Source organism: Camarhynchus parvulus, chromosome 2 (genome assembly GCF_901933205.1).
Source record: "Camarhynchus parvulus chromosome 2, STF_HiC, whole genome shotgun sequence".
In the NCBI taxonomy this organism is placed as follows: Eukaryota; Metazoa; Chordata; class Aves; order Passeriformes; family Thraupidae; genus Camarhynchus; species Camarhynchus parvulus.
The window spans coordinates 101,218,318-101,233,298 of NC_044572.1; the positions used below are offsets into that span (position 1 = coordinate 101,218,318).

The 14,981-nt window shown below is 38.1% G+C and overlaps 1 protein-coding gene across 1 annotated transcript in view; it reads right to left on the minus strand.

The window, feature by feature from the left end:
- Positions 1–14,981, minus strand: part of PTPRM (protein tyrosine phosphatase receptor type M) — a 442,005-nt gene that overhangs the window by 287,328 nt on the left and 139,696 nt on the right. Inside the window, 2 exon segments of the mRNA XM_030966307.1 lie at positions 4,164–4,279; positions 7,228–7,306. Coding sequence (XP_030822167.1) covers positions 4,164–4,279; positions 7,228–7,306 — 195 coding nt within the window.

The window sequence follows — 14,981 nt, forward strand, 5'->3', positions numbered from 1 at the left end:
TATTAAAATGGAATTTCATTATATCTGGGTATGTCTTGACAGCAATTTCCTGTAAATCATACTGTAGCTCATTCTAAGAAAAAGCAGCACACAGAGGCAACTGAACCAACCCACTGCAAATAACGAGGAGCAGCAGATGAGGATGGGAAAATGAAGCGATGGAGACAGACCTCAGAAGCTATGGAAAACCAAGCCAATTCCTTGCAAGCCAATACACTGCACCAAAACCACGTTACTTCCAAAAAGGAATTCTACACCCTCTCTCCTATAATTCAGATTTGTGTTTCCTATGCCAAGTTACTGGACACTAGGAGGCTTTTTACAAGACTGTCTCAGCTGCTTTCATTTGACCATTAATGGTTCAGTTTTGCATCTGTTCATTTCTTTCCCACAGTGGGAGCACAGGAATGACATTTTGGCTCAACCATTCAATAGGAGAGAAAGAGTCATCACATACTAGCAATAACCTGTGTTGTTCACAGATGTGAAAAAAGAAAATGTAAGCAGATTAGACACATCTTTTAATTGTAGAAATTCAGATGTATTTTTAAGGTATGTTTACACTAAGAACATAAGTTAGTGCAGATGTGAATTCATAAACATACAGTTTAACCAATGACCTTATTAACCAGACACTCATTACAATGACAATAACAAACTTGTATGATGGTTTTACTACATGGTTTTCTTGAGTCCTTTCATTTGAATTTAACCTGAAGTGGTATGACTGAAAATACCCTCAATTTGCTGTGAGATTATCTGACAAGCTTACAATCACAGCTCATGAACTAGGGAGTATGGCTGCCTAGTGGAATGAGGAAAAATGTTTTTTCTGCACTATGCAGTAGGTAAACAGCTTTCTGTCTTCCCTTTCCCAAAAGAGCAAATACTGATCACAGCATCATGAAACAAATTTCTTGCCTCAGTGGTCTAATTTGGGCAGCTAACATATGAATTGTGATTCCCTCCAGGCCCTTTCAATTGTAGAAAGTTCTACAATACTCCATAAATTAAAAGACTTCATGTTCCATAGGGAATAAGAGTAGGAAAGACTTGAAAAGAGAAAAAAAAAAAAAAAAAAACTGAGGCAAGTGAAGTATGATTTATGGATTTCACTTAGGATTGCTTCAAGGCCTGGGCATTATTAGACCTAAAACATGTATGCTGTTTCCAGCAAGTACTTAGGAAAGACATGGAGACTAAAATAATGAACCAACTCAACACTACTCATTTGTTTTAAAGAAAATACAACCCTCACTGTCCAGCAGACTGTAAAAAGTAAAGAATTTGTTCATTAAATAAATGTGTACCTCTAAACTCAAACTCTGCTGCATAGAAACAGAGAGGTACTAAATAAGAGTCAGAAGTACAGTAGTGAAATCCTGCCACTACTGGAAACTGCAGAAATGTCACTGAATTCAGTGGGTTTGTGATTTCATCCTGGCAATTTACCTGCACTTCAGACTAACAACATGAATCTGAGAAAAAAGTGACAGGTACTGGAAATCATTTGGGAGCAAATTATCTCATGGTATTCTGAAACTGTCAAATCCAAACAGATTAGGTCTCCTGATATGACTTACATGGCAGAAATGCTGAAAAGCCCCTGATAGTATCACTCAACTGTATTTATTTATTTATTTACTATTATGTACCCTTAAGGTTTTATTGTTGTAATGAAACAGACCACCAGAAGGATAATAGAAAAGGCTTAGTCTTACAGGTGAACAAACTAAGCATATCACAGAGATTGCATGATTTGTTCGCAGTACCACTAAAACCTGAATGCCTCTTACCTGAGTGCCAGCATAAGTGATCCCAGGGATCGGTGTTCATTTTATTCTGGCTCTAGCGTACATAAGAATGTCTTTTATTAAGATGTTTTGTAGTTGAATATTAGTGCTACTGTGAACACAGGGATCTTCAACGTCCATTTGACCAGTCATATGATGTACAAGATGTTTCCATGTTTTCTGACAGTTGTTACTATAGCTGCATTGCACTCACAGTCCTGCAGCAGTGTCAAGGGATGTCACACACAGGCATATACACAATTCCTCAACACCACACCACGAAACCAGAGAGTCAGGTATGAATGAACAGCTGCAAGGGCTGGGATATGTTACCCATTAATGACCTCCTAGTGCGCTAAGATACAGCTGACCCTGTAGGGAACTGTTCTCTCACAGCCTCAATTCGCAGCACCCCACGCATGGGGCTGTTTGATCAGTCTTACTGTAAGTTGCAGCAGACATCTGTGGAAACTGGCAAACAAGTGCAAAACTAAATCCAAGCTATCCGGGAGATCCCTGTCAACTTCTAAAACATTCTTACGCAAAGTCACACCTGGAATTTGCACAACCTTAGGCTGATTAGCAGGGGGACCTATAGTTGTACAGGCAGAATAAATAAAAGTGGCCCTGTAGAAAGATAGAATTCCTCCAAAAGTCTGTCTGTCACTACTTTCTTATCCTTCATATAGAAAAAAAAATCTCATAATCATGTATAAACAAGGAAACAACTAAGCTCAGATATTTTGGAATTGCTATGCTGTTAATAAAATAGTTTTGTATTACATAAGGTCTAGAAGGGTATTTAATTTCTACAATAAATAAATTACATTCTGCTAAAGAATTTGTGTGTCCTAAATTCTGTGAAAAAAACTAAAGGTGAAATGGTACTGTCCTGAAGCATTTGGAAAAACTGAATGGAATGAGGATTTCCTTACATTGAATTCTACCTTCAGTTTTACAGTAGAGCATTACATTGAAGTTCAAAGGTTTTAGAAAGGATATAACTGATGAAATAGAAACCTGTTATTTTCCCATACATGCTAAACCCTTTCACGACTAGAAAAATAATCCTTTCAAAAAATCATGGCATCTTCAGAAAGAGAGGAGTCCAATTCTATCAATTCAACAGTGAATACTGTCTTTAAGGTGCTGGAGCACTAGAAAAATATCAGCCTTGTATCAGCAAGAGATTGGAAATACCCACGTAATCCCAAAAAAAAACCAAAGGAGATCTTCATTGCCTTCAATGCATTTGATCAGGCTCTTTCTGGACAGACTTAACAATTCATCATTCATATACAGATAAATACGAGGCTTTGCTTTTCAAGTGATTTTAGGGTTTTTCTGTTAGATTTTTTGTAACTACTCGGTTGTTTAACCTGACACAAATAATTTACAAAATGCAAATGCAATGGAAAAGGTTAACTATAGTAAAAGCCTGAAATTGTTTAAAAGCATAAAGAATTTCATTTCTAAGTCCACCTGTTACCACTGCCAATTTCATCTATCCCTCTTTCTCCATGTACTGCAGCTTCATCTGACTGAACTTCTCAGCCATTGCTTCACTTATTTCGATTGTCCTTACTTCCTTCTCACAAAGTCTCAGTTCTAGCATGTTGGTTTTCATGAAGGAAAATCACTGAAATCTGGATGCTGCTGTACAAACACTTGCTATTGCTTGCTGTAGGGAACAACTGTGTAATAATGGCAGCAAGAGTGCCTTTAAACTTCCACCCCCATTATTAAAAGAGATGAAGCAAAATAAGCATGCTTTTGATACCAGGCAACGCATATGAATAAGGGAACACTATCTTTACTGAAAGAGAATGATTTGGACAGACTTTAAGTCAAGATCTGACACCCATCTAGAAGCTTCATTACCGATTCAGTAAAAAAAAATGGACTCAATGAATATAAGTAAGATTCTTTGGCTCTGTAATATAGAAGGTCAGATTTGACTGTTATACATGGACTTCTCTACACCTAAATTGTAAGAATGGAATTTTAGCTGAAAATACTGAACAGAGATAGAGGTAAGCCTACAAAATCATTATGCGTAATACCACAATTAGCCAGCACAGATATTGTAAGAAAGTCATCTGTTCTTCCTTGGGGATTTAGCCTTTACTCATGATTGCCACACATAAGGAAAATAGTATCTTTATTTCTAGTAAGGCATTCCACTGAAACAAAGCAAGAAAATATCCCAGTAGCACTTTCTACAAAAGAACACCAACCACAGAGCAGTTCAAAGGCAATATAAAATCTAATATTGATGAAATTGACAGCCCATAATTTTTCACGTTTTACATTCCTTTCAGACTCTCTCCTCTCTCCAGATATCACAGCATAAGGAAAAAAAGAAATTACCTGTAACCAAAGTCTGTCACTTGAGTCTGTTCCACCATTGGCAGTGCATTGAAAAGTAGCAAACTGTCCTGCATTGACTTCCACACTCTGAAGACGCAAGAAATGGGGAGTTTTTGCTGTTGGACAAGATGCAAGTGTTAAAGTTATGCAAGACCAAAGTACTGGCTATAAAAAAATACACCAAGGAAATTAAATAGCTCTGCTTTGAAGGGTTCAAGTCAGACAACACATTAGATTCTAGGTTGGTCTACTTCCATGGCTTTGAAAGAGCAGAATAGAAGGGTGCTGTGTAATTGTTCCTGCTGTGTAAATTACCTCATCTCAGCATCCCTCTTGTAATAACAATCCATTAAAAAAGACCATATTGGAAACGAATAATGTTTTGAAGACAAACCTATTAGATGCTTGCACTATCAACCACACAAGCCAGTAAGAAATGATGTTATCAGGGGAACAAGTTTTTCTTAGCCAAGTACACTGTCTATAGAAGAGGTCCTTTGGAAATGCAGCCCACCAAACAGTTGCAATACTAACATAACACTCCTCACCAACTACAGTTGCATTCTTTAAGCAAAAGTCCTCTCAACAGCACTGCAGGAAAAAACCGAGAACACAACATATTCTCCATACCAATGCTTATTTTTCATTTAGAAAGAGAAAACAATCTCAGTAAAAAATAAAGCAATATACTGACAAGCAAGCTGAAACTGATATTCAAACAAGAATTATATCCACTGAAGTAAAAAAGTATGTGTATTTTTGTTTTACTAAAAAGAATCAAGCATGTAATATTAAAGAAAAATATATATATTTGATACAGAAACCTATCATTTAAAGCACAATGTTCCCCAACCTACTCAAATCCTACCGCAGACAACCAGACTTCTTGCACTGTCTATACTAATAGATAAACCAGGCTTTGAACATGGCTTTTCAACATAAAAATCTTAGTACTTACAGTAGACTGGCAAACTAAACATTTATTTTCTAGCAGAGCATCACAACCATTTAAAGAGTTGATGATATTTTCTTAAAAATCCTTATTTCTGGGAGAAATTGTATTTTTAAGGAATTTATAAATAGATAGCTTCATGAAAAAGTTGCTAAATATCCAATGCAAGACACCATAAGAAGGAGGAGATGGAATAAAATAGCTCCAATTAGTATCTAAATATAGGATTAAATATTTTTGTAACTATCCTTATGACAAATTTATTACAAATACGGCCTTTTTTTTTTTCTTAAAACATTCCCCAATTGGGGCAGAAATAGTTTAGGCCAAAATTATCCACTTCTTTGCCTATGAAACTATAACATGAGAATATCTAGTAAAATTCTTCAGTATGTTCCCCATTTCTCACCTGTCACTTTTTTAAAATCTGCTTTTACCCCTTCGATTTTACTGTTTCCTTGGTCTTCTTAACTCTAAAAAAGTAAGTTTTCTGAATTACCAAGTATGGCCTAAATGGAGAAAAGCACTGGGTTTTAAAAACAAACAAACACACATACACACACACACCTGCCCATCTACTACAATCCATTCCTTTAATTTCTATGTGCCTACAATCTGTTTTCTGCTTGGTCTTAGTTTGTACTACCCAGGCAACTGCCTATCAAATATTTCTCCCATTTCATTTTTGTTTAAAGAGTTAGTAATTCCAGAACTGTTTTTCTGGGAATATACAGAAATCATCATGAGCTTTACAAAGTTTTAGACACAGAGTAGTTTTACTTCAATTTTCACACTTTTTCAATTTCCTTTAGACAATTTAACTGGTTTGATGTCTTAATTTCAAACATTTTAATTACTTCATCAAAGAACTTTTCATTAAAGCTTTTGCATTTCAATATTGTTATGTCAGAACTCTACATGCTGTGGGCTATAACTCAGTCTCCACATTAACAAGAATTATTTGCAGGTTTTTGGAATTGATTGGTACAAACGCAAACATCAAACCTCTCAAGATCTGTATAAAAAAAAATTAAGCTGCTAAAATGCTGCTTCAGACTTATCCTTCCTGAACCAAGGATATAAATTCAAAGTGCAGAAGCACCTATACTTTCTAACAACATGAGAGCCTGCAGTGTTTATTAGAAATAAGTGACTCAGAAATAACAGCTGCTGATTCTGCATAACTGTCTCTCTATTTGAAGAAATGTGTGTGTCTTCCTGCCATTAACACTAAAACCATTTTTATGAGGTGCTTTGATACTAACCGATAGAGCACTTTTTATTTGGAATCACAGCTCTTACTTAAAAGCTGCAACAAATGCATGCAAGCACAATATGACATAAGAGGAACAATCACACAGAAGTTGGTGTCTTCTTTCCCACTCAGTCATTTGGTCAGTAAGATCACAACCTACTATTCCATGCATGATCTTAATACAGCTTATTTAACCAACAGCATACATGTGAAGTAATGTTTTATTTAAGAAGTCTGTTTAGTTATGTCTGGATTACCACATTAAAGCTTAATTTACAAGGTTTGAATTGACAATGGGATAAAGAAATATATCTGAAGCATGAAAAAGTAAAATAGTGCAGAAACTGAGCCATGAACCTTGGGAAGTACCCTGAGCAACCTTGCTTAGCAAAGCCTCAGTCCTCAGCCAGCTGAGTATTCTTCCTTCTAAGCCTTGGAAAATATAATTATATATAGTCAGCTTGTGTTTTTCATCTGTTCTCACTAATGTCTCAGCTTGTGGCTGCACTGAATTTTTGATGCAGACAGAAAACTCATCAACAAATCTTAGAATCACAGGATCATGATGATTTGGTGATTTGTTTCTAAAGGAGCTGCCATATGGCCCAGTTTGGGTTTGGGACTCATGCTAAGTGCAGTGCACAAGGTGCACATAGCAGAGATGTCTTTAAAGACAATAAGGTGCAATGATGCCATGTTTAGCAGCACTTCATATATATATATATATACTCAGCCTGTACTTTTGGCAGTGACATTGTTTTCTGACGTTCTCCTTATCTTTTGCTCCACATTTATCAAAGCATAGTAGCACATTTATTTTAGGGGATCTGGCTTTACAACACAAGATAGGTACTTACTACATGGATGTCCTAGAACTTTCACTTCATCAATAGCCACATACCCAGAGCGACCTGAAGTAACCACTTCAAAAATAACCTGAGAAGCAGAAAGAGAATTTCAGTTAGCATCTTTGGAACACAGGGAATATAAAAATAGTTTGTCATGGAAAAACGCATCAACTCTTTCAAATATGTTATGAACACCTGGAAAGCAAAACACCATCGTAAAACCCTCAAAACATGTTGCTCTTATCATTAAAATTAACCAGAACTTAAATCACATTTTTGCATGTTTACATAATTTTTGGAGATTTGCAAGCACAATCATATATAGTAGAAATAACCAATCTCTGCAATTGGTCATTTATTAGATAACTCCTTTGGTCTGCCAAAGGAGTTCTCTAATAAATGCCTTAAGTATTAAGAGCAGTACTGTACTTTCAAGTCTTTGTCTTGCAAAATGAACAGCTTTTATTTTAAACATTACAATTTTGTAGTATACAGAGATTTGCAGGGTATCAGACACAAACATACCTATTTTCAGGAATGTATTTTGCATGCTTCTTAATCGTCCACCAATTGCAGTGAATTAAGCAAAGCAGATCCATTTGCCATGGCTTGTTTAATGGCTATAAATAGGTCACAAAATAAATGGACTGCTCCCATCATTTGAGCTGAGTACACTCTAAAGTAAACCTCTCCAAACTTTGGCAGTCTGAACATCCCAAGAATGTTTACATGGAATAGAAGAAAATATGCCAGCAATGTTAGCAGGTACATTTCCACACCAATGCTCAAGAAGTTCATGCTACAATCCAGGTTGCAATTTTTATTTTTTTTTAATACTTTACTTTTGCTCGGGAAGTTAACTGTAATTGCCTTGTGTAACTGATCTCGGGAATCACCCTGAGGAACACAAAGTTTAGAAACCATTTTTCATGCATATGCTGTACTCGACCTTGGAACAGATGATCACACTATATACCATACCCCTTTACTGAATGATACAGAACGCAAAGATGTTATAAGGATAACATACAGCTCCATAATAGATCACAATTTCCTGATGTTGAATAAACACTCTCAGAACACCAATTCTGATTTTAAAACAAACCTTGCAGTGAGAAAAACCTCCATGCCCTTCAGTCTCCGCCTTCTCCCTTGTTTTTCATTGCTCTGCCTATGGACACTGACCTGCTGCTCTCTCCCAGATTTCTTCCTCCTAACCTCTGTCCAATTCTCCCTCCCAGTCTCACTGGATTAAAATTGCTGTAAATATGGCCTTAAGTCCACATGGCTGAAAAGGAAAAAAAATACCTGATTCATTCTAGCTCTGCCCCCTGTCTACACAAAATTTCAACCTGAAGTGCCAGTGTTGCCACTACATGAATCATGAAGCAAGAAAAAAATACAAGAAGTCAATAAGCAAAGTACAAATGCAGCCAAAGAAATTTTTCAAACAAATTCTGCAAGAAAAGGGTTGCTCAGTTGGCTTTCTGAATGCCAGATGACACTCTACTGACTCTTGAAGTTGGTATTATTGATCCATGGCAACAGGCTGAACAGGGTATGGATTTGGCTCCTAGCATTTAGTAGAACATCCAGAGCAACACCACTCAAAATTTCAAAGGATCGCTTTCCTAAAAAGAAGAAAATCTCCTGGTAGAATTTGTCTTAAGTATCCTGGGAAGAAGAAGTTCTTAAAGAATAAAAAAGCAAAGACTCAAAGAATAACCTGCATTCAGAGACCTGAAATAACTTCTCTAACCATAATTATTACCCTCATCTTAATAGCCTTGAAAAGGAAATAGAGAGGTGATGTGCACTAAGTAACCCTATGTTTTAACAGCAGTGCAAGACCCAAGAACGCAGCTCCTGTTTTCAGCCACTGAACTTTAAAAAGAACAATAATTTCTCTCTATTAAGAAATATGACACAAGAAATTGCACATCCTTCATCTGTGTTACAAGCTCTGAAAAAAAGTAATTATGCTGAGGCCCTTGAAAAAAGGCAGAGACTGCTCCACCTCCTAAAGAGTTACCAAGCTATCTGAAAGTGAGAACACCTGAAAGACCATAGGGTATGAGAACCACAGCATAGCCTCAGAAACCTGAAGTTGAGGCAGAGATGTTCCAATATGGTAGTGGAGATCAGGGAGCAGACAACAAGGTCTCAGAAATTATGGGAAGGTTTCCCAGGAAAATATGCTGCCACAAAGTTAGTCCCTGAGACAACTGAATCTAGGTGTGCAAGCAAAGACCTGCCTCTAAAAAACACAGATGGCTGGGGACAGTTACTGATTTGTTTCCTGTATTCCCTAGTGGCTTTGAGCTTCCTTCTGTTAAGAAAAATACATTAACAACTAACTTTCTGGGTTTTATTGAAATATAACCTAAGAAAACCCCCAAAAACCAACCCTCTCTTTCTTGTGGAACATTCAGCATAAGAGCAGTTGCACAAAGCCATCTGAAAGGCCTACCTGGATCCATGATCCCATCACTGCAGAAAAAACTGTATGTTTTTTCAGGTTCTCAACTTCCAGGCATGCTAAATTCTAAAAAATATCCTGAGGAACTGGCACATGCACACCCGTGGAGCAGCCAGCCAAACCAGTCAGAAGTTTTCTGCTAGGAATGTTACTGCTAGATAACAGGGATTTAGCTATTTTTTAAAATGCTGCATAGGAGTGTCTTTTCTAAAGAGCTACCTGACTTCCAGCAAGACCAATAACCTGAGCTTTAGAAAAGAAAATGTGCAATATCTCAATAGATCACAAAATAATTTCTATAATTCATAACAGGGGAGCTTAGCTACAGGTTCTCTGAGAGGCTTTAAGCACCTCAGTATTGCAATCTACTCACAGCCAAAAAGCTTGTGGATTCCTATTCATTCAGTTCATAGGCAGAGACTACAACCTTGAAACAACTGAATCAGAACTGCCAATGACAACAGCAGAGAAAAACTCAATAACTGATTTAAAATATCCGCTGTATCTCTAGACAAAATACCAAAAGTGTCATTCCACAAAATAAGCCAGGCAGCGTATCAAGAAAATGCCAGTTGGACATACAACTGAATTACAATTATTGACATTAAAGACAGTATGTTCTAAAGAAAAGTATTACAAATCGAAATACTGTCAGTTAAATCATGCTTCTATTAAAAGCAATAGCCAAACTGATACCAGCTTTAATGACTGTAACTTTTACTCTCTACTCACATGGAATATGCCATTTTTGGTAAATAGAAAGAGGCGGTAAAGCCAATAGTGACATACCATTGTCAAAGAGAGACACCGATTCATATATAGAAGAAAAAATATGCAAAAATACAGACTGGTCAGAATGGAATGAAGGAGACCTGAGGAGAAGGACTTGAGAGTGTTGCTGGATGAGAAGGTCAAAACGACCCAGCCACATGCACTTGAAGCCCAGAAAGCCAACTTCATCCTGGGCTGGATCAAAGCAGGCATGGCCAAAAGGCCAAGGCAAGGGATTTTCTCTCTACTCCATTTCAGTGAGACCCCACCTGGAGTACTGCATCCAGCTCTAGGGCCCCCAAGAAGTGCAGAAACCCTGCTGAAGGAAGTTCAGGGAAGGGCCACAAAGATGGTCAGAGGGGTGGAGCACCTCCCCTATGAAGACAGCTGGGGTCATTCAGCCTCAAGAAGAGAAGGCTCCAGGGATCACAGGATCATAGAATGATTTGGGTTGGAAGGGACCTTAGAGGTCATCTAATTCCAATCCCTTTGTTATGGGCAGGGACACCTTTCACTAGACCAGACTATTCAGAGCTCCATTCAACTTTGTCTCGTTATGGGATACCACATTACAGGTGTATCTAACCACATATACACACTGAAGATCTTTCTAGGGCCTTTCAGTACCTAAAAGGGACCTACAGGAAAGCTGGAAAGGGACTTTTCACAAGGGCAGGTAGTAGTATGACAAGGGGCGATGGCTTTGAACTGAAAGAGAACAGATTTAGATCAGATATAAGTAAGAAAACCTTTACTTTGAGGGTGGTGAAACACTGGTATAGGTTTACCAGAGAAACTGAGCCCCACACCCTTGGAAGTGTTCCAATATAGGTTGGATGGGGCTTTGAGAAACCTGGTTTTATGGACGGTGTCCCAGCCACAGCAGGAATCTGCAGTTAGATGATCTTTAAGGTCCCTTCCAACTTAAATGATTCTATGATTGTATGAGCATGACAGTTTATTCCAAGTATAGTAATATAATTCCTCTTTGGTTCACAGACTGTGAAATACTGTCAATGCTGTATACAAATTCAGTATTTTATTTGAATTGATGACTGAAGATTATGGACTCAAATATCTGCTAACTAAGCATTTTCCCTTTTTAAATTAAAAAAGTAATTTGATCCTACATATTCCAGGTTTCTGAAAATCCTAATAAAAGTGCTACACACTGTGAGAGAGAGACCTAAGAAACACTTCCGGTACCTTTGAAAACCTTACAATAGGGATGTCAAGACTCTTCACAAATCTGGATCAGTTTTCTTAGTAAATTCACTAGGAATGAAACCTAGAAACTTATTTCACATCAAATTTTCTCCATAATTTTCCATTTGAAAAGTAGCTTGGCCTGTAAACATTAACTTTTTTACTGCCACCTCCAAACTCAGCCTTTTCTCATAGCTGATGCAACACCTGCAGGCAATACAAAAGACTCCAGTCAAAACAGAGAAAACACTCCAGCAACGTCAGACTGGGCAGCCCTTGGATTCTTTGCCTATTATTCCACCACCTTATCAGTCCGGAAACAACTGGTTAAAACACGGAATTCATTTGCTCAGGAAAAACTGCTGAACACTGCCCTGAGAACTGTTTTACACCATTCTCCCCGCAGCATGCCTGCCAAACAGGAACCAGGGAAGCAGCTTAGCACTGCACTGTCCCTGATCCTCCCTGCTTCACTGAAGAGCAAAATTAGCTTTTCATTCCTGCCACTTCCCCTTGCTACATATGAACAAAGAAAGGGGGTCTGCTCACCAACATAAATGCTTACTGCTGAAAATGTGCGACTCAAGATAACTCATTTGTTCCAAAGAACAATAGAAATAAACAGGTTTTGTTGCCACACAACCTCACTCTGTAAATTCCTGCCTTTGTTGCTGCAGAATTACAACACTTTCAGTCAAAAGGCGGATCGTACCTAATATAAACACTGTCCTTCACACGACTTAAAAATAGCACTTTGCAAAAACAAGAAAGAGAAAGGAGTACTAAGAAAGCTGCTTAAGCTCAGGCTGCAATCCTGCCCCCCTGCATCCCCAGTGAGCAGGCAGTGCTGCAGCACACGCTGCACTCTCCTCTCCACCTGCTCTGCTTTGCTGCACAGAGCACCTTGCTCTGACTGTACTGTACAAGGCACTGGAAACAGTTTCTCTCCAGAAAATTGGCTTGTACCCCTGTGGGTTGAATTCTTCCCCCCTTTCTAATTCATCCTAGGACTACCTGCCTTATCACAACAGCAGCAACTGCTTTCTCATCAAAGCCATGTGAAAGGAGGCTCCTGACCTGGTCCTTCCTAGGCCCCCACACAGGTCCATCACAGCTTATTGGCATGGGCTGCCTGAATTGTGCTCAGGCCTCCCTGGCTGGGAATTTGCTCCATTTCCCTCCCCACCTCCCACCTCTACATGACTACCACGTGGCCCTCACACCTGCACTCAAGCACATGAAACAACATTCTGGTGGCTGCTGCCAATCTGAGACCACAAAGAAACAAGCAAGCCAGCCTGAAAACTGAACTCCTGACATTAAGGCTTGTTAAATCTTATTATTCTCTTCCTGTTTTTAAACCAGTTGCTGCCTTGTATTTCTCTACTGAAGGCCCAAATGCTTTTCTGGTTTAGGAACAATGGACAGGAGCAAATAACAGAGCCTTGTGTCTATGACAGAAAATGCATGCCTCCATACTTGTGACCATTTTTAGACTGCTGGGGATTTTTAAATTTAGATATGTGGTTTGCCCTGGTGCATCTTTCTCAAAATAGTTATTCCCAAAGCACATAAGCCAACGAAGAAGAGCTATTTAAGATGCCTGACACAGGTTCTTTTTCCAAATGCAATATGCATTTCAAAGTTTCTTTGGAGTTCAAAGCACAGTTCAGGAACTGTATGTGTGCAGTTGAATGCAACACACACAACACATGAGAATGTGAGCCTGACTTTTACTGCACAAGAAGCTTAATGCTCTGTCCTAGATGAGGATTTAAGTACACTGCACGAGCCAAACTCCAAGCCAAACATGTACAAAGCAGGTTATGAAACAAATGTATGCTTAAGTCCAGATTTTAAAGTTAGGTTTGATCTGCTGCTTCTTATTCCCTAAACTCCCAATTTACAGGGGAATGTGTCAGAATGGTGAAGGGTAAATCCCATCTCTGTGAAGTGATTCCAATGTAACTCCTTTGTGTCCTTACTAAAAAGGATCAGGAATTACTGCCAGGCTCTTACCCCATTTTTTCACTCCAGCTTCATAGGATTTTACATTTAAAGATGGTGCAGTGGCACAGACACTTGTGTTACTATACTGGAAGCTATTTTTAATCAATTCAATTTCTGAATTTTAAACCTGCAGTGTTTGTTGTTTTATTTAATCAAGATTTGTTTCAGTTCACTGCTGCTACGACTGACTTCCAGTAAAGTATAAAGCAAATAATTCAAAATATAAAAACTGATAGGGAGATGGTGTGTGACTTGCAGTGGTGCTGTGCTAAATTGCTTGCTCGAAGGGTTAGAAGCAAGGAACACAATCCCCTCACCAGACTCAACTCAGTAGTAGCTTTTGCATATTGTGATATTCCAAAATAGCAACACTTCTAAAATATAAAATTTATTTTAAATACTACTAATTGGTCTGAGAATTATTAACTAATCTAGGGAAAACAACCCTGAAACTACCAGATTCTACTCCTGCTAAAAAATCCAAATGAGAAAAAAAATCAAAACATTGAAGAAAATTACAACACATGCCAAAAAACCCTGCCACCCTCTCCTCAACTAGAAGAGAAGCCTTTTCATGACTTTTATCTCTAAGTATCAATTTTAGAGCCTCTCAACCTACTGAGACTGCTCCCCAAGAATCTAAAAACAATCTTGCCACTTACCAGCAAAATCTACATAATGTTCAATTCTCTTTTTCCATGTACATTCTAATTCTACTCAAGTTAGGAGGAGGGTGAAGGTCTTAGGAATTATGTGAAGCTTTGTTTTGTTTGCAGGCTGTCTCCAAAGGCACGATAAACTCCTTGATGCTCTTACTTAAGATGCACCAAGCAGACAATAGCTCAGTAAAGCAAACAATTTCACCTGGGCACAGTGTTAAAGAGAGGAAGGCAATGCTTCCTCAGGGGAGCACTCCTAAAGCAATTTTATAAAGCAGAAATAAGACTAGGACCTGCAGAAATACACCAGCTACTTCGAAACAAATAGTTCCGAGACCAGCAGGCACAGCAGAAAAGAACAAGCTGTGCTGATTATCTTGGACTCAGAAGGTGTTTGGCAGCTTGAACCCATGTTACTGCAAGCACACTGTTATCACTAACTGGACAGCAGTGCAAACATACACTAAAATCAATGGCAAATGTTAGGCAGTAGTACTTAGAAGATCATTAATTATGGAATTAAATATATCCTTAATTGTCAGAATGCTTGACAATTTAAGTAATCAGCAAGTAATCAACAATTAATGCTGTTACATGCAGGTTGCAACAGTGATTTGTGAAATATATGTAGTACAGCT